The 23,099-nt window shown below is 44.8% G+C and overlaps 1 protein-coding gene across 1 annotated transcript; it reads right to left on the bottom strand.

Moving 5' to 3' along the window:
* Positions 1-19,942: 19,942 nt before the first annotated feature.
* Positions 19,943-22,313, bottom strand: LOC133910157 (pentatricopeptide repeat-containing protein At4g11690-like). The gene has a single exon (XM_062352673.1). The coding sequence runs from the start codon at positions 22,026-22,028 to the stop codon at positions 20,796-20,798; it is 1,233 nt and encodes a 410-aa protein (XP_062208657.1). The 5' UTR covers positions 22,029-22,313; the 3' UTR covers positions 19,943-20,795.
* Positions 22,314-23,099: the final 786 nt, after the last annotated feature.

The following is a 23,099-nucleotide window of genomic DNA, read 5'->3' as shown; positions in this document are numbered from 1 at the left end:
TCGGGGGCTGCCGCATGCAGCCCCGAGCACTCTCTCCCGGAACTTAGCTTTCCTGATCGTCGGGGGACTAGGGTGCTCAGGGGTGACCGGACACCTCCCCGAGCACTTTCTTCCCGATACTTGGATTCCGTGGATCATCAGGGAACTGGGGTACTCGAGGGCCACCGACTGTGGCCCCGAGCACCTTCTCCCGGGACTTGACCTTTTCTCATCCTACAGGAGAGAACTTGCGGGATGGCGCCATGTGACGGATGGCTGGCCTGGCCTCGGGATTCGGGGACCCCCGGTTCCTGATACATCGACAGGCTTACTCAAAGTTTCATCTTCCCTTGTGAAGGCGAGGATGACCTTCAAAAACTTTCCAAGGCACTCTAGAAGCTTGGATGCTCTCCGGGTGACACCTAGCCGTTTAGGAGCTCCAAGCTCCAAGAGAAACGAACGCAAATTGATGGCTTGATGACGAACTCAAGTGCTCAAAGTATGAATTTATGCTCACCAGCATTCAATCTCACTTTCTCAACCCAACTCTCAAAATCTTGCAATATTTGATGCACTATATGAGATAGGAGGGCTATTGAATGGCTATGAATGTGTTTATCTCGAGTTAGTTTAGCAACAGCGGTATCTTAAAGAAGAGGATGTGGGGGTATATATACACTCTCCTTAAAAAAACTAGCCGTTACAGTGATTTTTTACTAACCCGTAACATTCGGGTTATACCCGGAGACTCCGAGTTGACACTTAAATGCGTAACCGAGAGCTCTGTCCGGAACCCAACTCGGGGGGTTCGGATGATTGACAGAACCCGAAGTATCTGGGTCAACTCGAAGACTACGGGTAAAATAAAAAAACTAATAGAGCACCCCTGTCAGAGCTGAACTTGAAAACTCCGGCTGACACACCGAAATCCGGAGTATCCGGGTCAGCTCGGAGACTCCGAGTCCATACTAAGACATTTAAATTTTTGATGTTTGTGGGGTCATTTGTGTCTATTCTTTGGTCTAGATGGGTACGTTGAGCACTGAGATATCTTCAAGTCAATCTATACGCATCCCTCTTGATAGAACAACATATCTATACTTAAATTTGAAAATAAAATCAATTTAAATCGACTTAGTGACTATATGCCGCTTCTCTTTTCCTTTTTAGGGATGCCAATGTTGGGGAACGGGCAGGCTATGCTTGCCTTAAAAAAAATTACCGTATTTACACAGGAAATCATGCTAGTAGGAGATCATAGATTGTTACCGTTCGACACGCTGTGCAGCGGAAGAAGAGTTGGAGTAGACCGATCCAACGCCGTGCGCGTCAAACTCCTCGAGCAGCTTTTCGATCAGATCCGCAACCAGCCCTGCGCAGATGGTCACGCTCCTCAACCAACTCCGAGCAGGTGGTCGTGCTCCTTAACCAACTCCGAGCAGGTGGTCGTGCTCCTCAACCACGGTAGGCGACCAGTCCCGAACACGTCGTGTTCAACTCGTCGAGAAGATCAGTGCTACAATAGCAATAGCGCCTCTACGGTATTCACACGTACTGGGCAGAAACGCCGAGCGCCGATGTGCTAGCACCTCATGTGCGGCAAGGGTTTTGGGAGATCGTGTGGAAGGTTGCGGCTAGGGTTTCAGAGTGGCTCAACCTTAGCATGCCCTACCCACGCCTCTCCTTATATAGAGCTCGCCAATGGGCTCCCACGTTGGAAGCCCTTTAGGACTCTAACTTCTCATGGATCACAATCCAATCAAAACCCATATACGAATCCAATTCGCATGTTTTGTTCCAACCCATTAAGTGTGTGACTCATTAGGTTCATGTACAAACAGCTACGACTCGGAAACCCTTTCCAAACTAAAATCAATAGTGGTCCCTAGCAGGACATATTGACTCCCGAGTGTACATAAAAGATCATATCGGTTGAACCTTGATATACACATGCATCGATCCCTTCACCTCACGATACCAGTCAAGCTCAAGACGAGATACGTGCCACCCTTGTGATAGCCCGACCATTTACTCGATCAAGTAGTGGATTCATCATGATTAACTCTTTAATTATATTGGCATGGCTATGCACTTTCTCAATCCAACTACCTCGAGGGGCCCAGAGATATCTCTCCCGTTATCAAGGAGGGTCAAATTCTATTTTGATCGCTCATACCCCACGACATGTTTCATGACAAATCCGAAAACTACCTTTATGACTACCTAGTTACAGAATAGCGTTTAGCAGCCTCAAAGTATGCCACTACACATTCTGGGAATCAATGACGATCTCAGGTCTGAGGATCCTACAGTTACATCATTTGAGATAACAACTGATGGCACATCATAAATAACAATCCCAACAGTATCTCAAGGTGGGTCTATCCAATATTATGTTCTCTAACATAAATATTCACATTATTGACATAGTATCTCAATACCTATGATCCATGAAACGTGATGATCAATCAATACATGTGCTGGTCTTATGTATCATCACAATGATACGCGACCAGGGATCGACTAAGAATTAAACAAGGAGTTTCATGGACAAGTGAAAGTCCTTGATGTCGACTAGAGGGGGGTGAATAGTCGATTCTAAAAATTAAAACTCAGCAGCGGATTAAACAGTGTCCGGAGACTCCGGCAGGTCCGGATACTCCGAGTTCCGGAGTATCCGAGTTCACCTGGATTATCCAGACTATACAGGAACTCAAAAATAAAGTAAGCTTAAGAGAATCTACTAGATACTATGAGCTATCACAGTATCTCTAAGATGGATATTTTCTACTTAACAATAAAGGTACAATTAAATACTCGTAAGCAATAAAATTGAGGCAAATCCTCAATTAGCAATTTGAATGAATAACTTGTAATAATTTAAATGGAGATAAGATTTAAATACGAAGTTCGGCCACCTCACAAAGAAGTGCCTATGTCTCCGTTGAGTAGCTCACAAAGAACCAGGTCTTTTACAACCCTATCCTCACCCAAGCGACTATAAAGATCATGCTAGGGTTCTTCCTCAAATCGAGGGTAATACAAACTCCCCGTGACACTCCACAGCGATTGGATGCTCTACGGGTGACCTCTTGCCGTCTTGAAGCACAAAGCTTCAAGAGAAAAGATTGCAATTCGCAGCTTGGCAATAACTCAAATGCTCAAAGAATTTCTTTTTCTCTCTTGCTCCAAGTCTCACTCCCCAAACCATACTCTCAAATCTTTGCAAAGATTGGGCACTAGAGGGGTTGGGAGGGCTATTGAATGCTCTAGAGAGAGTAAATGAGCTGGTGGTTCAGCAAGCCTTAAATGATAGGGGGTGAAGAGGTATTTATACTCTTCCCCTAAAAACTAGCTGTTACTGTGCAATTCAGGCGGACTCGGAGTCTCCGTGTTCACCCGGAGTCTCTAGGTAGCACAGAAAACCACGCACCTAATCTGTCAGAACTAGCCGTTACACTGACCGGGAGTATCCGGGTTCACCCGGAGTCTCCAGGTAACACTTTGAGAAAAACCGGCTAGAACTCTAGTTCGAAGGATGCCCGGAAGTTCTGAAAGCATCAGACCTCGGAGACTCCGGACCAACTCAGAGACTCCGGGTGAAATCCTTAGCAAACCGAGAGCCTGTCTCGGAGTCTCACTCGGAGACTCTGGGACTTTAACAGCATCCGGAGTATCCGAACTAACTCAGAGACTACGGGCTTTAAAATTAAATCGGAACCGAGAGCTCTTCTCGGAGACTCACTCGGAGTATCCAGAACATTTGCACTATCCGGAGTATCCGGGCCATCCCAGAGAGTCCGGGCACAGAATTAAAGCCTAACCGAGAGATCTCCTCGGAGTTTCACCCGGAGAATCCGGAACACCTACAGAGTCCGGAGTTTTTGGACCAACCCGGAGACTCCGGAACCAGACAAAACTGCTCTTTGACCCCGGTGTTCGTGAGTGATGGTGTCTCTCAAAAATTGGTTTTCATAAAACACTTTGAGCACTGAGACACTACCACAACTACAAAAAGCATCCCTCTTAATAGTACGGCATTTCTAAGACTCAAAATTCAAATTAAAAAATAGTTGGAATCTAAGAGTCTCTTCATGTCATTTCTACTTTCTTTTTGAGGGGCATGGCCATCTTTTATCCTTTTTCAACGGGACTAAAACCTGTTCATACACTTGATAAAACCATTAGTCCCTTAATTGTTTGTCATCAATTATCCAAAACCCACTAGGGGTCCTAGATGCACTTTCAACAAGTCACATACTTGTCAATCAATATAAATGATAGTCATTCTTGGAATAACACATTATTCGGTAGTACATGAATATAGATGTGTGATACAATCATCTCTATGATTACCTCTAGGGCATACACCTTCAACCAATGTCATTTAACTTCTTTAATGGGAATAAAACATGTTCATAACTTTTATAAACTCATTAGTACCTTAATCGTTTGTCATCAATTATCCAAAACTCATATAGGGGCCTAGATGCACTTTTAATCTCTCCCTTTTTGTGATTGATGAAAACACGATTAAAGCTTACGAAAGATAATTGAATTAAAGATTTTAAATTCTAAGATAAAATGCATATATTTAAAATAATTTTTGCGAGAGCTCCCCCTATATCTTAGCATCCATGGGGTGCAAATGGTGCGAGTGAACATGATAATCCGTGATGCATATGACATATTATATCACATAATAAAAAAGAGAGAATCAAACATTACACCATAGAATATCATAAAGATCTCACACTAACATAGATGAGGACTTACCAATTTAAAAATTGACAACTATCACATCACCACATAATTTATCACACATTATTATAATAAGTCTTACATGTCCAACAGAAATGGTAAAGATTTCAACAGATAAAGGAGATAGGATATTGCTCTGAACCCGGATACTCCGAGTGAACCCAGAGACTTCGGATTCAGGTAGAGAACATATAGCATGAAGATAAAGGCATTCGCTCTCCCTTTGGTATCAAGCACCAAAAAGGAAAGAGAAACAAAGATAAAGATCTAGTCGCTACCCTCTTCATAGTACTCATCTTCATTTCCATCCCCACTACCACTACCATCATCATCATCATCTTTGGAGCTTTCCTCGACACCACCAAAATCCCCTTCCTCGGTCTCTCCTCATCAACCTCTTAAGCATGAGATGTTTTCGCACCCTCTGCAACAGTTTGAGCCTCATCATACCAAGCTCATGGATTTTCATAAGCTTTGGGCTCGCTTACTTTTCCTTGGAGGCAATCAGAGAGCAAGGAGGTTCAATCCTCAAATGTGTATGAATCGCTTTTTGCCTCTCCTCAATCTTCTTCAACCTCAAATTGGCCTTGTCTTTGTACTCCTTTATCTTCATAGCATTGTGAGTGCAAATATTGAATATGGCTTTGAGAGCACTCTTGATAAAGGATGAAGAGTCACGTGAGGAAGATATACGCCTCAGTGATGCCCTTTGTGTTGCGCTAGGAGCTAACCTTAGAGGAGAAGAAGGCATAGATGAAGATGATTTCGAACCCACCAACCTTATCATATAAGACTCATGCTTTACTTCCTTTAAGAAATTCTTCTTTGTGACCTTCTCGATCATAAACATGATATATGGTGCATAGGCACAACTTCTGCTAGGTGTGTGAGATGTACTATGTATCTCTTCTCAAAGAAAGCTCACCACACTAAAAGGATCAACCTCATTGGATATCCTAGTGAGCAAATTCCTTACGTTCCCTTAAACATTAGTTGAATCACCACTTTTTGGAGCTAAAGTGAGATAGAACAAAGAGTTTAGACATTTGTAGAACGACCTCAAACCTTTTGTTGTGCCAAAAGTCACTTCGCCTTGATTCTCATACATGAAATTCATTTCTTCAGAGGAGAGTTGTGGCTTATTATGAATCTTGGTCTTGCTTGTTGAATGTACTTAAAGTTGCCTAGAGGGAGGGTGAATAGGCTTTTTTGAAAATTAAAACTAAACAGCGGATTATACAGATGCCGGATACTCCGGTGAAGGTCGGATACTCCGATCTGTCCGGAGTATCCGGTCTAGTCCGGATTATCCGGTCTATACAGGAACTCGAGAACAACCGAAGTTAAGCAAATACAACTAAGGTCTAACAAGGTGACACTAGTTCTAATATCAGCACAATGCTTAAATAACAGGAGATACTAGCAAGATGATCACAAAAACTAATTATATGGGAAAAATCCCAAAACTACACAACTAATAAAAATTGCACAATTAATGAGACAAGAGATTATCCTGAAGTTCGGTCACCTCACAAAGAAGTGCCTACGCCTCCGTTGAGGAGCTCACAAAGAGCCGGGTCTTTTCCAACCCTATCCTCTTCTAGCGACCACAAAGATCAAGCTAGAGTTTCCTTACTCAAGTCGATGTCGATTACAAACTTCCCGTGGAACTTCACAATGATTAGGTGCTCTACGGGCGACGTCTTGCCGTCTAGGAGCACAAGGTTCCAAGAGAAATGATCACAATGCATGCTTGATGATGAAATCAATGCTCAATTGACTCAACTTCACCCCAAACACAATCTCTCAATTTTTGGCGCAAACTAGGCACTAGAGATGTTTGGAAGGCTTTTAAATGCTCTTGGAAAGCTTTGTGAAAGTGGAGCTCAGCAGCAACAGCAAGCAATAAATAGTAGGGGGTGTGGGGGTATATATAGCTCACCCTCAAAAACTAGCCGTTACTGTTCTGGCATACCTACCTCGGAGTATCTGGTGAACACCGGAGTCTCCGTACTGAAATCCAAAACGGTGTCAGAACGGTGTCAGAACTAGCCGTTACGGTTCTGTTGAACTGCCCGGAGTCTCCGGTGAACACCGGAGCCTCCAGCCCAGACTTAGTTACCACAGAGAGAAAGTCTGGAGACTTGCCGGACTCTCTGGCCTCTCCAGGTACCGGAGTATGCGGTGAACACTGGAGACTCCGGTCTTTTAAAAATAAATTCTAACCGAGCAACCCTTGGCGGAGTCTCTCTCGGAGACTCCCGCCAAAAACATTTTCCTATCAGAGTATCCGGTGAACACCGGAGACTCCTGCATTTTTCTATCAAAAATAAATACTTAACCGAGCGACCCCTGACGGAGTCTTCGGCAAAAAATTCACCAACTATCGGAGTATCCGGTGAACACCGGAGACTCCAGACAAATAGAAATATTCGGAATCGAGGCTCTTCTGGCGGAGTCTTTCTCGGAGACTCCGGCCTAAACACTGAGGACCAGAGTATCCGGTGTGAACACCGGAGACTCCGGACTCAGTACACACTGCCAATTTTCCCGGTGTCCGTGGGTGAATGTGTCTCTCAACTATTGATTCTAAAAGATTATTTTAAGCATTGAGACACCATGAAAGCTAACAAATGCAACCCTCTTAATAGTACGGCTAACCTAGACTCAATTTCAAAGATGAAACAATTTAAATCCTATTGAGTACTACACATTGCTTCTCTTTTCTTTTCGAGGGGCGTCAATCGTCGTGAGTCTTCACAATTGAGACTAAGACTTGTTCATAGCTTCGATAAACATATTAGTTCTTTAATCGTTTTGTCATCAAAAAGCCAAAACCCACTTAGGGGGCCTAGATGCACTTTCACTTGTGTCTTGGGCATCAAATCCAAACAAACAAGCAAAAGACCGATATTTGATCTTGTATTTATCTCCTTTGATCATCCAAAACATTGATTGGTTTTCTTCATGGTCATAGTAGAGAGTGACATAAAATTGTGATATGACCTCATCACTCAAATTATATTTCAATGCAATGATATTCTTGATCCTTTTATCCTCACAAGCTGCAACAACTTCATTGAAGGTAGGATCATTTTTGTTAGCCATGTAATCTCAATCAATCTATTGCATTGGGGTGACCGACTTCTTATTTTGAGTATCACGGTTCATAGAAATCCACTTGAAAATCATTCCAAAATTGATGATTTCGCACATTTTTCTCATAAACATATGGATCTTCGTATCTTTCTTTTTTTAACTTGCCGGACCTTTTTCATGTTGTCGGTGTATTAGGAACCAGGGGTCCCTGAGTCCCAAGACCGGGCCGGCCATCCGCCACATGTCACCATCCCGCGAGGTCCACCTTGCAGGATAAGAAGAAACTAAGTCCCGGGAGAAGGTGCTCGGGGCCGCAGCCTCTGGTTCCCGAGCACCCCAGTTCCCCGATGATCCGCAGAGTCCAAGTACCGGGAAGGAAGTGCTTGGAAGGGTTCTCGCTTACCCCCGAGTACTGTAGTCCCCCGATGATCCAAACAGCCAAGTGCTCGGGAGAGAGTGCTCGGGGCTGCACGTGGCAGCCCCCGAGGACTCGGTTCCCCGAAGGTTCTCCCCCAGTGCTCGGGAGAGAGTGCTCGGGGCTGCACGTGGCAGCCCCCGAGGACTCGGTTCCCCGAGGGTCTCCCCAGTGCTCGGGAGAGAGTGCTCGGGGCTGCACGTGGCAGCCCCCGAGGACTCGGTTCCCCGAAGGTCTCACCCAAGTGCTCGGGAGAGAGTGCTCGGGGCTGCACGTGGCAGCCCCCGATGACTCGGTTCCCCGAAGGTCTCACCGAAGTACTCGGGAGAGAGTGCTCGGGGCTGCACGTTGCAGCCCCCGAGGACTCGGTTCCCCAAAGGTTCGCGCAAGATCGTCCGACGACCCGAAGGGTCCCATCGTCAGGGTGTCAGCCAGTCAAAGGCCCAATGCAGCATTTAATAGGCACGCGCGGCCTGACATCCTGACATCCTGACATTCTCAGCTGCCCACGCCCTAGTGTCAAACCCTGCCATGCTCTGGCAGGGGGGCGTGGGTCCATTAAATTCACGGGTCTCGTCCCGTTTCATCCGGGTGCCTCGGGATAACGTTGCCAGAATCGAAGCGCTCCGCCTGCCACCCTGCCCTGGCAGAAGAACAAGACAGGGTGGGCGCACCGGGCACCTCTGTGGCTGCCCGGTGGGCCCTCTTAATGGCGCCGGAGGACATCCACAGTGGCGGGTGGTCGGATGCACGCCGCATTTTTCCACCGCCCCTGTCACCTCGCCAAGACGGAATGATGACGCCTTTCTCCGTGGCGCCTAGTCACTCGCACCCCCTCTTTCCCATTCAGGATAAGTCGAGGTCGGCGCGCCTATAAAAGGAAAGGTTGGAGAACACATAAAGACAGGCAAAAAAGGTGAAGGAGTGAAAAAAGAGATCCTGAAGAAAAGCCCCGACAACCCTCAAGAAGCACCCGAAGCCCAGATCAAGAGACGAAGAACATCACAAACAAGCTCAAGCCAAGCTAGAACACGGGAGCCTCAAGCTCTCTGTAGACAGCACACCCCTGTAACCAGATACATCCTTGAAGAATTCCCTTCAAGGAAAGATATAGCACTCACACAGGAGTAGGGTGTTACGCCCCCGTGCGGCCCGAACCTGTCTAAACCCCGGTGCATCCATCTTTTCTGCACTAGGTCGATCATCTCCCACCACCAGCCACTGCATTTATTTCCGTTCCCATTTATTTCCCAGACAAGCTCGTTCAGGATCATCCCCCCGGCCGAATCTTTAAAAAGGGGTCTCTCGGGATCCCTGCGACAGGAGTTCATCCTCCGACACATGTAATCAATCACTTTTCTGCTTAGCTCACCAAATCTTACATTATATGGCTTGTGAAGCTTCAAAGGTTGCACAGAAGTTCTTTCTTCATCTTCCTCTTCCTCTTTTTCCTCTTGACCTTGACCTCTAGAATCGGAAGAAACTACCTTTCCCTTGCCTCTCCCTATTGTTGCTCCCCTTCCTCCTCTAGATGGCAAAGCATCACCACCAGGCACATTGATGATTTAAGCTGACTCATCAATGTGAATGTCACCGGCACGTGAAGCCCTCACCTTACAAACCATCTGGCGGGTACGACCGTGTCCACTACCACTGCCTCCGTCCTCCGAAGCAGGCTGCTGCAATTAAGAGTCGGTTTGGGCTAGAGGATCAAATTTAGCCTTTGTCCTCCTTTGATAAGCTTGACCAATATCTTTTGCATGAACCATCTTGAATTTCCCTGAGACAGATATGGATGCCACGCTTAAGGTATGAAAAGGATTGTACAAGAAGTTGAATTGAGGAACAAAGGTAGATGAACACGCGCCAGCGCAGTCGGCCCACGCCACCGCGCGGCCGGCCCAGCCGCGCATTCACGCGCGCGCCAGCTCACACCCGCGCCCTGCCATCGTTGGCCGTCCACGCGTCGCCAATCCATTGGCTCACTTCTTTCCCCCCTCCTTCCTTCTCGCTCCTTCAGGAAATATCCCACGCGCGACGACAACCAGCCTCCGCTTCCTCGCTCTCTCTCCTCACATGCCCTGCACGCATGACTTTTGCAACCCGCCCATACTTAGCCGGCGCAGTCGGCCCATGCCCCGGAGAAAAAGGTGGGCGCCGGCTGCCACCTCACCGTCGACATCCCCATGATGCCAGCCCGCACGCACCGCCTCCGTGCTTCCTCTCCCTCTCTATAAATAGCAGATTGCGTCTCTCCCTCTCCCTCTTTCTCCATTCGCCTCTCCACAGCACTGCCGCCGCCACCATTTCCGCCGCTGAGACCTCGCCGTCGCCCATTCACCGTCAACGTGCTGCTAAGGGGTACCAGGGGGCCTTCGTCGTCTCTATGCCGCTGCCCGTTCACCGGAAGCCCGACGGGAGCACGTTCGCGCCAGCAGCCGATCAGCGCCGCCATCACCTCTTCGACAAATCGCCAGCCGCCATCCCGCTTCTCGCCATCCTTGAGCTCGGTGAGCATCCCAAGCACCTGACACCCCCTCCTGGATAGCATGTAGACGCCCCCAAGCTTCCTCTTGGCCGGTTGCCGTGCGCCGCCATAGGTGTGACTTCCGCCACCGCGCTTTAGCTCGCCGCCGGTGTGTTAGAACCCCGTTCGCGTCATCGGTCGTCGTACCGTGATGTCTAGAAGCCGTAGGACTCTCCTTCGGAGCGGATTGGAGCCTCCCAGTAAAGGGGAGTGCTGCCCGATTCTTCCCGCGCTACTGCCCTTACTTCGGCCGTGATCTGGCACTACTTTCGCCACTGGCCGCCGTCGATGAGCTTTCCGTCGTGTTCCCCATAGCTTGTAGAAGCCCGGCATCAACTCGTCGTCGTGAAGCTCCGACGGAAACCCGATGCCGACGAGCATTCCTCGCCGCCGGCTTAAATCTCCCCCCCCCCCCCCCCGCTCCGCTGCTCGCGCCCGTCCACACATTGGCACACTCATGCGAGCCGGCTTGGCCGGCCTAGCCGCCAGCAGGCCGCGCCCTGTGGGCCGGCCCAGCTGCTCCGGCACGTTGACCAACCAGCCCAACACTGTGCAGCCCGGCCCGGACCCGGCCCAATCTGGGCCCATCTCGACCCAACTAGTACTGTTCATGTGGGTCCCACCTATTATTGTTCATGTGGGCCCAGGTACTATTCAGTGGGCCCCACCAGTGGGTCCCACTCATGAACATTGTCATTTAGTATTTTTCTGATTTAATTTGGATTAAAACTTCCGGGAGCCGTAACTTCTCCGTTCTGACTCCGATTTCGGCGATTTTTTCTCCAAAATTCATTTAAAATTGAGATTTACTCATCTGTCACATTATGTTATCTATTAGTAATCATTTGGTTTTCCATTTGGTATTAATTGGTTCTTTTCTAGTATAGCTGTTATTGATCGTAGTCATAATAGCAGAGCAACCAGAGTTCTGCGAGTGCTACGCAGGAAGCATCAGGAGCAAAGAGGATCCCGATTACAATCAAGACTTTGAAGAAAATTCCGGAGAAGGCCAGTCCTATCTCCTTCATCATATTGAGCCTATGTTTTCAAATAATATATATGATCAACTAAAACCGAATTTATTATCGTATGTGTTATATATTGTATTTTCTTTCAAACTACTTGTAGTAGTTAATCCTATCAACACTGCCATGCCTTACATGTCATCATCCAGAATACATATCACCCTAGGAATACCTGTTGTTAAATATATTAACGATAGACGACACTGTGATATCTACCATGCTTAGGATTGAATACGTTTCCTCAGAGATGTCGCTTTTAAAAACACTTCTCTTCGGAGACAAGATTAACTGTTATTAATGATAACTCATATACCATGAATCCTTGATAGTTGTGAAATCCTTGATGTCATGTGGGATATGGAGGGTGATGTATAAAAATGGGTGAAAATTGTTTTAGCGCGGGCAGGTAGAGTGGTCCTCTGGGGAGGATGCTCTTGGGGGCTTGAGTTACATGACGGTATTCATTACCCATGAAGACATCTGGCCCGGCCGCTTAAGGACCGAGTTATTTCACTGTCATGCCTTAGCAACCCATGTATGGGCAGGACTTGACTTTTCCTTCACCGGACTGAGTTAGGCATCATACCAGGAGGCTGAGAGCAACGAGCAGCCAATGGTCCATCTGTCCCGCTGTTTGGAGGTTTCAGGGACTGGCTTAGGCTTAAAAAGGGAGGCTGGCCTTCGGAACAAGCAGCTCTTGGACTTGGCGTGTCTCGTGGAAAAGCCCGGCAAGAAAGGTGTTTGGAGAGTCTCGGTATGATTCACTCCTCCGCTTGCAATGGTTGGAGGCTGAGCATATCGTATAGGTAAAGCTGTATAACCTCTGCAGAGTGTAAATCTATTCGAATAGCCGTGTCCACAGTCATAGACATGCGAAGGCAGAACCTTTTTGACTAGACTTGGGAGCGTGTGTCTTGATGAGTGAGTGTGTGGACTAGATGTCCGTGTGATGAGGTTTCTGGCTCGATCTGCCAGAAGCTGTGTAGTACTGGAGGTACACCATATGTGATTAGAAGGGACTGCGGAGTGAGGTGTAGCCCCTCACAGGACCGAGGAACCCCAGTAACAGCTCGTCACTGGTTTTTGAACTACTTAAAATGTTTTGAAGTCGATCATAACTCATACAATTGGATATCTGCATAAACTGTTTTACGCTTAAATCTAAACCGTAAAGCCTATCCTTGAATAAACCTTTATGCATCTTCCAACACTTTGAAGTAGTATAGGGCTTGTTGATTACCTTCCGTACTCACTCTTGCTGTCATTCAGATGAAGAACCCATTGCCGACTCCACCGGAGGTGAAGCCGGGGATGAAAAATAGTCTCTGAAGTCGCGTTCGCCCCCTCGCTGCTTGTGGCTTGGGCTTTTGCTTCTGTTGTGTGTTTTGCTGGCCGCTAGGCCAGGCTTGTAATATTCGGTATGGTTTGTAAGCCTTTTGTACTCAGAACCTTACTATTTACATACGAAGTTTGACTATGATACTACAACTGTTATACTGTGCGTATCAGCTACATAATCCAGGGATTGATATTGGAGGCACAGGAGATCCCGGTAATGGGGGTCTTACATGGAGACTCAGATTCTGTCAACTCGACAGAGACACCTAGGGCCTAAGGGCTTCTAGAATCTGGATACTCCGAGCTGGGCTGAACCTTATGGGTTCTGTAACATAGCAGAACTTGATTTTGAGCTGAGATTCGACGCAGAAGGAAGGTTAGACATATAAGACATTTTTGCCACTTGTGATCAGCCAATAAACAACAATACATAATAATGATCATGAGTAGCAAAATATGATCAAAAGATCAAAGAGTCAATTTTTTAGAAAATAGCACTAAAAGGAGATTTTCGCAAACTTCTAGCTAACAAAGCTATTAGATTAGAACAAATAATTGTATGCAACATAGCAAGCCACATTACGAGAATCTATGATATTTAGCTTACCTCTCAACTCGCAAAACATTTGCTCGTCTAGTGTCCTAGTGACGATATTGGCTAATTATTTTTCGGTTCTTATATGACGAATATCAATATTCCCTTTTGTTGAGTGATCTCTCAAGAAATAATGTCAGATGTCTATATGTTCGGTTTTTAGTGTTGCACAGGATTGTTAGCTATTGTGATGGCACTCTTATTGTCACACAAAAGAGGGACTTTGGTCATGTTATAGCCATAGTCTCTCAAAATTTGCCTCATCTAAAGTAGTTGAGTACAACAAGCGCTCGCGGCAACATACTCGGCTTCGACGATGGATATGGCTATGGAATTTTGTTTCCTGGAGGTACTCTTCCTATCCATTTTGCAACCGGTATAATCGGAATCCGAATAGCCGATAAGGTCAAAGATTGAACCTTTAGGATACATAAGCCAATTTAAGGGATATGAAACAAATATCTAAGAATTCTTTTAACAGCCACTAAATTACATTCCTTTAAAACAACTTGAAATCTTACACACGTGCACACACTAAGCATAATATAGGACCTAGATGCACAAAGGTAAAGTAAAGAACCGATCATGGAGTGATATACCTTTTGATCAATGGCCTTGCCATCTTCATTGAGGTCAAGATGTCCATTCGATTGCATATGAGTCTTGATGGGCTTGACAGTTTTCATATCAAACTTGTTGAGCACATCTTTGATATACTTAGTTTGACATATGAATATTTCTTCTTTAAATTGTTTGATTTTAAATCTTAGGAAGAACTTCAACTCCCCCATTATCGACATCTCGAACCTTTTTGTCATAATCTTACAAAATTCTTCACAAAAGAGTTTATTAGTAGAACTAAATATAATATCATCTATATTTGGCAAATAAATAAATTATTATCCACTTTCTTAGTGAAAAGAGTAGTATCGACTTTACCTATTTCAAAACCTTTTCTAACAAGAAAATCCCTAAAACATTCATACCATGCTCTAGGTGCTTGCTTAAACTCGTAGGGAACCTTATGGAGTTTGTATACATGAGGACGATACTTAGGATATTAAAATCCGGGTGGTTGCTCCACATATACCAATTCAGATATAGGTCTATTGAGAAATGCACTCTTTACGTCTATTTGATATAACTTAAAATTATGGTGAGTAGCATAAGTAAGTAATATATGAATTGACTCAAGCCTAGCTATGAGAGCATAAGTTTCAACAAAATCCAAACCTTCTGACTCAAGCCTAGCTATGAGAGTATAAGTTTCATCAAAATCCAAATCTTCTATTTGCATGAAACCTTGAGCAACTAACATTGCCTTATTTCTAGTCATAATCTCGTTCTTATCTTGTTTGTTGTGGAAGACCCATTTGGTGTCAATCACATTTTGATTAGGTCTTTCCACCAATGACCAAACTTTATTTCTCTTAAAATTATTGAGCTCTTCTTTCATGGCCATCACCCAACTCCGAGTGCATCTTGTACCTTCAAAGGTTCTAAAGAGAAAACAAAAGAGTAATATTCACAAAAATTTGCAATTCTAGAACGACTGGTTACCCCCTTTTGTATATCACCAAGAATGTTATCAACCGGGTGATCTCTTCGGATACTTTGATGAACTCTTAGATGTGGCACTTTATATTATGGTTGAATATCATCCACTTCATCATCATCAAGGAATTTGTTGGAGTCATCGTGAGCTTGATCTTGATTTTGATCTTAGCTTTGGTTTTGATCTTGAGTTAATGTAGATGGATGAGCTTGATCATTATTAGCCACTTGTTATTCTTGGGGCTCTTTTGGCTTATTTCACCAATTATCATCTTCTTGATTGCCTCACTTGGAATTTCTTCATCACCTAAAATATTAGGATCAACTTGCTCCACTTGGGAGCCGTTAGATTCATCAAATGTCATGTCACGCGTGATTTTAATACAACCAGTGGTTTTATTAAAAACACGGTAAGCGTAAGCATTTGATCTATAACCAAGCAAAAAACCTTCATCTACTTAAGGAGCAAACTTAGAACTTTTAGCCTTCTTATTTAGAATAAAAATATTTACTATAAAAACTCTAAAGTAAGATACATTAGGCGTGTTACCGATTAGAAACTTGTATGTGGTCTTCTTCAAGATCTTGTGGAGATATAACCGGTTGATCGTATGACATGTGATGTTGATGGTCTCTGCCTAAAATTGATCCGAGATCCTGTACTCATCAAGCATAGTCCTTGCCGACTCTATGAGAGTCATATTCTTCCTCTCGATAACCCTATTTTGTTGAGAGGAGTAGGGTACCGAGAATTCATACTTGATCTATTCTTCATTAATAAATTCTTCAACTTGTATATTCTTGAATTTACTTTCGTCGTCGCTTCTCACCCTTTTTATCTTCACATCGAATTCATTTTGGGCTCTTCTTACAAATTTCTTAAATATGGCTTATGTTTCACTCTTATCATGCAAAAATAATACCCAAGTGAAACGAAAATAACCATCAACAATAACCAAACCGTATTTGTTACCGCCAATGTTTATATAGGTGATTGGTCCAAATAAATCCATGTGAAGATACTACAATGGCCTTGTGGTCGTCATCACATTCTTGGCGGGATGAGAAGCTCCAATTTGCTTGTCCGCTTGACATGTACTACAAATTTTATCTTTCTCTAAAAAAACATTTGTTAGTCCTAAGATATGCTCCCCCTTTAGAAGTTTAGACAAGTTCCTCGTACCAACATGGACTAGTCGGTGATGCTATAGTTAACCCATACTACATTTAGTAATTAAACAAGTTTTAGGCTTCACTTCATCCGTTGAAAAATCAACAAGATAAAGCCTACCCTTCAAACGATCGGTGAAAGCTGTCGAGAAGTCTTTCCGTCTAGAAACAGTTACACCTTCATTAGTAAAAAGATAATTATAGCTCATTTCACAAAGTTGTGATATGGACAATAAATTATAACTAAGAGATTTGACTAACAATACATTTAAGATAAAATGATCATTAGAGATAGCAATTTTATATAAACTAATTACCTCTCCTTTCCCATCATCACCAAAAATGTATTTTCATGAGATCCTCCATTTTCTTCAAATGATGAGAACATTCTCTTCTCTCTAGTCATATGATTTGTGCATCCAATATCAAGCATCCAACTTGATCGACTGGAGGAGTATGCCTATAAAATTAAGTTAAGCTTTTATTTTAATTACATAAATTTGTTTGTGTCATTTAATGTTAGTCATAAGCACTTTTGGCACTCATATATTCCTTTTGATAACTCGATCTTTTATGCGGGTATCAACAAATAGAACAACCACTTTACCACGATGGTTCCTCTTCAAAATATAAGATGCATAAAAAGTAGATTACGATGCATAACCCTTGGATTGCTTGACTTGTGTGCTGAAATCATTTTGCTTACCTCCCTTGATGAACTTGAGGCACTCTTTGCTATTTATTACCACAAGCTCACTTAGCATGCTTGTATGTATATCAAATTCAAGGCATCTCTTTTACTTGTTGTCCTTAGCCTCAATATTCTTGTATAGTGCATTCTTGAATTTGTATGCCTTGATACATCCATACTTAACTAAGGCATTTAACATTTTATTCTCCTTTTATAATGCTTGCAAGGATTGAACATTAGTAGTACAACCAAATTAAGATCTTTAGTTAATTTCTCAACTTTCTCATTCTCTTTAGTAAGGAGCTTCTCGAGTTCAAGGTTTCTCTCCTTTTCAAGGATGAGCAAGTCCTTTTGCTTCTCGAGAATCTTCTCTTACTCTCTATTATTTCCATTAGCTCCTTTATCTTAGACATAACACTTTTACTTAAACCTTCAAGCAAAGATTCACAATCACTATAACTTTCTAGGAGTTTAGATTGTGATTTTACCTTGCGCCCTTTTGCCATGAGGCACTTGGGAGTGTCGTCGTCGCTCATATCACCAAAAAGTGATTTTGTTGGTGTAGAGGAGCGAATGACGATGGTGGTGACTCCTTCATCGTCGGAGTCGAAGTCGGAGTTAGAGTCCCAATTCTTAACAATGTGAGCTTGACCCGAATATTTCTTCTTATGGGTCCTGTACTTGTCCTTCTTAAAAGACTCGTTCTTCTTTTTCTCCTTATCTCTGCTCTTCTTTTTGTTTGGACATTCAGCGATAAAGTGGCCAACTTCACCATACTCATAACAAGCTCTTCTGAATGTTCTTCTTTTGGGCATGTTTCTCTTGTACTTGCTATAGTCACCCTTCTTCATGAATTTTTTGAATTTCCTCACAAAGAAAGCAATTTTTTTATCATCGGAGCTCTCATCTTCACTTGAGCTCAATTTTTCAACTTGTTTGCCTTGAATGCTACTTCTTTGTTCTTAGAGATTGAGCTTTGCTTACTAGATTCTTGACTTCATTGCCTTCTTCCTTCATAAGCTCATGAGCAAGAATTCTTCTGATCACATCACTTGGTGTTAGCCTTTTATAGTCTCTTCTTTCTCGAATGAGAGTGACCAAGGTGGGGTTTCTTGGTGCAAAAGCTCCTAACAATCTTCACACCATCATGTGATCATCTAGCTTTTCACTTTCAAGCCCTCTAATTTTGTTCACTAGCACCATCATGCGGTCATACATTGCTTAGGGTGTTTCATCATTTTTCATAACAAATCTTCCCAATTTGCCTTCAAGCAATTCTATCTTGGACTCTCTCACGCTTGTGATGCCTTCATATGCGACTTGAAGTGTATTCTATATCACTTTAGCTTCCTCAAGCCCATCCACCTTGTTGAATTCTTCAAGGCTCAAGGTGCCAAGTAATATACTTGTGGCTTGTGCATTGCGGTGAAGATTTTATTCTTGCAAGAAAGTAACCTTTTTTTCCTCATCCGGTAGCTCAAGACTATGCAAACAATCTTCCAATATTTTGATGAAGAGAGATTATATGCAATTTCATTTTATGTCTCCAAGCGACATAGCATGTGCCATCAAAATATGACGCACGCCTGAACGACACAAAAATGTGAGAGTTAGAAGCATTCAATTTATCGTAATTGAATTCAGTTGAAAATCCCTTTCCTTCATTGTTGCCCAACTTCGAAGCATCATCTTTTGGACTCTTTAGGCTTCCTGGCCCTTTCTGACTCTTCTACTTGGATGTCGACATCTTCAACTCTCCAAGCGATGAAGTCTTATAGGAGATTATGCTCTGATACAAATTGAATGTACGTGATGCCATCTAGAAAGTAGTGAATAGGCGATTCCTAAAAATTAAAACTTCACAACGGATTACAAATTCCGAATACTCTGGGCCAATTCGGATATTCCGGGGTCTGGAGATTCCGAGCTCAACCCGAATGGTCCGGATGAAACATGAAATCAAAAACTAAGTATACCTAAGCAAGTTTAATTAAATCTAAGGGTTACCACATGTTTCAAAGGAAGCTTAAAAATATTTTCACCAACCACCTGCAGCTACAAACTCGCAAACAAATAGATCGGATAAATTTTCCCAAAGATCAACTAGAAGGAGAAAGTATGCAATAAAGTAAAATAGACAAGAATTTATTTTGCGAAGTTTGGATCAAACGATCCTACGTCTCCGTTAAGGTGCTCATAAAGAGTAGAGTCTTTTTCAAACTTTATCCTCACCAAGCGACCACGTATATCGAGCTTGGGCTTACTCAAAGCTTCATCTTCCCTTGCGGAGGCGAGGATAAACTTCACAAACTTCCCAAGACACTCCACTAAGCTTGGATGCTCTTCGGGTGACGTCTAGCCGTTTAGGAGCTCCAAGAGTAATGAACGCGAATCAACGGCTTAATGACGAACTCAAATGCTCAAAGGATGAATTTATGCTCACTAGCACTGAATCTCACTTTCCCAACCCAACTCTCAAAATTTTGCAAGACCAGATGCATTAGATGAGTTAGGAGGGGTATTGAATGGCTATGAATACGTTTGTCTTGAGTTGTTTCAGCAACAGTAGCATCTTAAAGAAGAGGGTGAGGGAGGTATATATACACTCACTAAAAAAACTAGTTGCTACAGTGATTTTTGTACGAAGACTCTGGGTAAAATAAAAAAAACTACAGAGCACCCTTGCCGAAGCTGAACTCGGATACTCCGACTAACACATCAGAATCCGGAGTATCCGAGTCAGCTCGAAGACTCCGGGTCCAAACTAAGATATTGTTGGTGGGGTGATTTATGTCTCTCTTCTTTGGTCTATATGGATGCTTTGAGCACAGAGACATCTTCAAGTCAATCTATACATATCTCTCTTGATAGAAGGGCATACCTATACTCAAATTCGAAAATAAAATCAATTTAAATCTATTGATTGACTACATATCGCATCTCTTTTCCTTTTAGGAGATGCTAACGTTATTTAACTTTTTGATGGGACTAAAACTTGTTCATAACTTTGATAAACTCATTAATCCTTAAATCGTTTGTCATCAATTATCCAAAACTCACATAGAGACCTAGATGCACTTTCACGCTGTCACCCCCACCGAGCTCTACACACCGACACTCGGCCCAGCCCAACACAGATTCGAGCCGCTGCCAATGCCTGGATCTGGGCTGCCGCTGCCAAGGATGTGACGCTACCCGTCGCCGCAGCAGACACCTCTCAATCCCCGGTGTCGTCGCCTCCTTCAGCCTCACGGAGAAGTAGATGGCCACACAGATTCAGCCGCCGAGAGGAGCAATCCCGCGGCGTAGGTAGGAGATAGGCCCGCCACCGCCGTCATTACGGCCACGTGGACTTCCGATGGCACACTCAGGCGACGGCAAGGCAAGAGCACTAAGGGACAGGGTTGGTGGCACGGGGGGTTTGGTATGCCACACTTCAAATCCACGGCAACTGACCATGGATCTTCATCTTTCACTACGTTGAAAATGAAGCCAACCATTCTCGCCCATTGTGGAGGGGAAGTTAAATAAACGACCAAAATGCTGCTACAAGACGGATTTCAGTAGACTTTCCCTCTTTAGCAGTGCTTCACTGCATATCATTTTCTCGCTTTGTCACGATAACGATGTGACTGACAACTTTAAGTAAAAGAGTCATCAGTAGAACCATCCAATCTTGCCTTCGCATCCAATAATACCCTGCAGATGGATTCACTTGTTCGCAGACCAGCACGCTCCATGTCATCAATCAAAGCCTCAGCTTCCTGGAACTTCCCTTCATTGCAGAGAAGACGGATCAACAGGCCATAGCTAGCAGCATTTGGAACCAAGCCACTCTTCCTCATTTCCATGATCAGCCTCAGAGCCTTATATGAGCTCCCTTCCCGCCCATATCCATAGATCATCATGTGGTATATCACATTATTCGGCTTGACACCTTTTGAGTTCATTGATTGGAACAGCTTCCTGGCATCCATCATCTTCCCTTCCATGCAGAGTGCATGTAAGAGAACACCATAAGTATGCACATCCACCTCCAAACCAGTCTTCTCCATCTCTGAAAACATCTCGAATGCCCTGTCCATTCCATTTTCCTTGGCAAATGCATCAATGAGTATGGTGTACGTCACTTTTGTGGGTGACAAACCCCGCTCCTTCATGTTGGAGAAAGCCCTGATCGCCCGGGGCATATCTCTCACACGACAAAACCCGGCAATAAGAGCATTGTATGTCACTGCACTAGGTGTGCACCCCGCCGCCTTCATCTGGTTGAGGAAATGCAAAGCATTGGACATCTTCCCAGCTTTTCCAAAGCCATCGACGAGAAGGTTGAACGTCACGATGCTTGGACGGATACCCTCTATTCTCATCATTTCCAGCAGCTGAACGGCATCCCTCAGCTTGCCGTTTCTGCATAGCCCTGCAATGAGGGTGTTGTAGTTGACAACATTGCGTACCACGCCCTTCACGGGCATTTCGTCGAACAGGATACGGGCGCGCTCCAGCTCCCCCGTCCTGCACCACTCCCTGGTCAAGCAGTTGTAGGTGTAGAGGTTTGGCTCGACTCCGCCTCTCCTCATCTCCTCAAACAAGGCGAGACCCTTCTCTCTGTGTCCATGGATGAAGTACCCGTGGATTAGAGCGGTGTAGGTGACCTCGTTAGGGGCCAAGCCCAGGCGCGGCATTACGTCGAAAACCCTCCGGGCCTCAGCCACGTCGCCGGCCTTGCAGCAGCCGTCGACGAGCGCGGTGCACGCGGCCACATCCAGCGCCGCGTCGCCGGCCTTGGTCCCACGGGCGAGCACCGCGAGGGCCGACCGCACCTCGCCGGCGGCGCAGAGCTGGCGCACGGCCGCGGCCGTGGTCGCCAACATCGGAATTCGCTGAGAAGCTCACCTTTTTAAGGCCGTTTCTTTTCCGCGGCTAGGGGTACCTCGGTGGGTTGGGGACTTGGGGTCGGTGTTTCGTTCACCGACCACGTCTGGGGTCACGAATTCCCCGAAAGCGTTGCCGGCAGACTAGCCGATCGCCGTGGCCCGAGGAAGGCAGAGCTTGTGCTGTTGTGCCTGCAAGTTTGGCATGGTTTCGCGCTTGGTTGTACGGTGAGGCGAGGTATCATAGACTTCGTTTGGAGATCAAAGGTTTTTGTACTACGGACTGAGTACTCATACTGCGAGTCTGCGACCATGATGCCAAAGGTCAGGGGCGGACCAGCCCAAAGATTGAGCATGGCATAAATTCACTGAAAACAAGAATTTGTAACTTTACAAAAAAAATTATAAATTCACTGAATACAAGAATTTGAGCGGAGTCTTTACCCTCGCCGGACCTTTCCTCGGTTCACCCCTTCCAAATGTAATCTAACCTGCATTTACGATGCCCCTCATCAGTGATCAGTTTCGTTCGGAGAAAACTATTCAGTAATTGCAGTGAACCCTTCAGCTCAACAATTGATTCCTTCAGTCTAACAAATGATCGTTGCTAAGTTGTGAGGTCAGGCGTTGACTAGCTAGTTAGCATGTGGTTACGGAAGAGTACGATGTCAGCGGTGCCTCCGGCTGCTCCAAGGAGAAGACACCTGCTGGCATCTCCAAAACTCCAATCATGGCCAACAACGGTGATACAGAGTAGCACCTCGCATGGACCACCTTGTGCTAGGGACAATGAAGCACCCGTCATGGCGCTCCGCGCGTCATTCGTCTATAGACGTGCCCTCCTTCTCACGCCTCGCCTAACTCCAACCTGTCTCGGTCGCTGCCGTCACATTCAGAATCTCGGCTTACCTGACAGTCTGACCCCATAACTCAACTACAGAAGCTGAGATGGCAGGGCAAGGTTTCCCGATGGATAACGAGCGATTAGAAACGTGTACAATTAAGCAGATGAAGCTTGTGGCTTTGTGTCAGACTACAATCTTTGTGCCTCCAAGTTCGCATGGCAGGCAG

Source organism: Phragmites australis, chromosome 2 (genome assembly GCF_958298935.1).
Source record: "Phragmites australis chromosome 2, lpPhrAust1.1, whole genome shotgun sequence".
NCBI classification, from domain to species: Eukaryota; Viridiplantae; Streptophyta; class Magnoliopsida; order Poales; family Poaceae; genus Phragmites; species Phragmites australis.
Note: the sequence above shows the minus strand (reverse complement) of the source record. Positions and strands in the feature narration are given on the sequence as shown.

Excerpts from the sequence above, each read along its gene's own strand:
- LOC133910157 (XM_062352673.1), bottom strand. The coding sequence starts at position 22,028 with ATGTTGGCGACCACGGCCGCGGCCGTGCGCCAGCTCTGCGCCGCCGGC.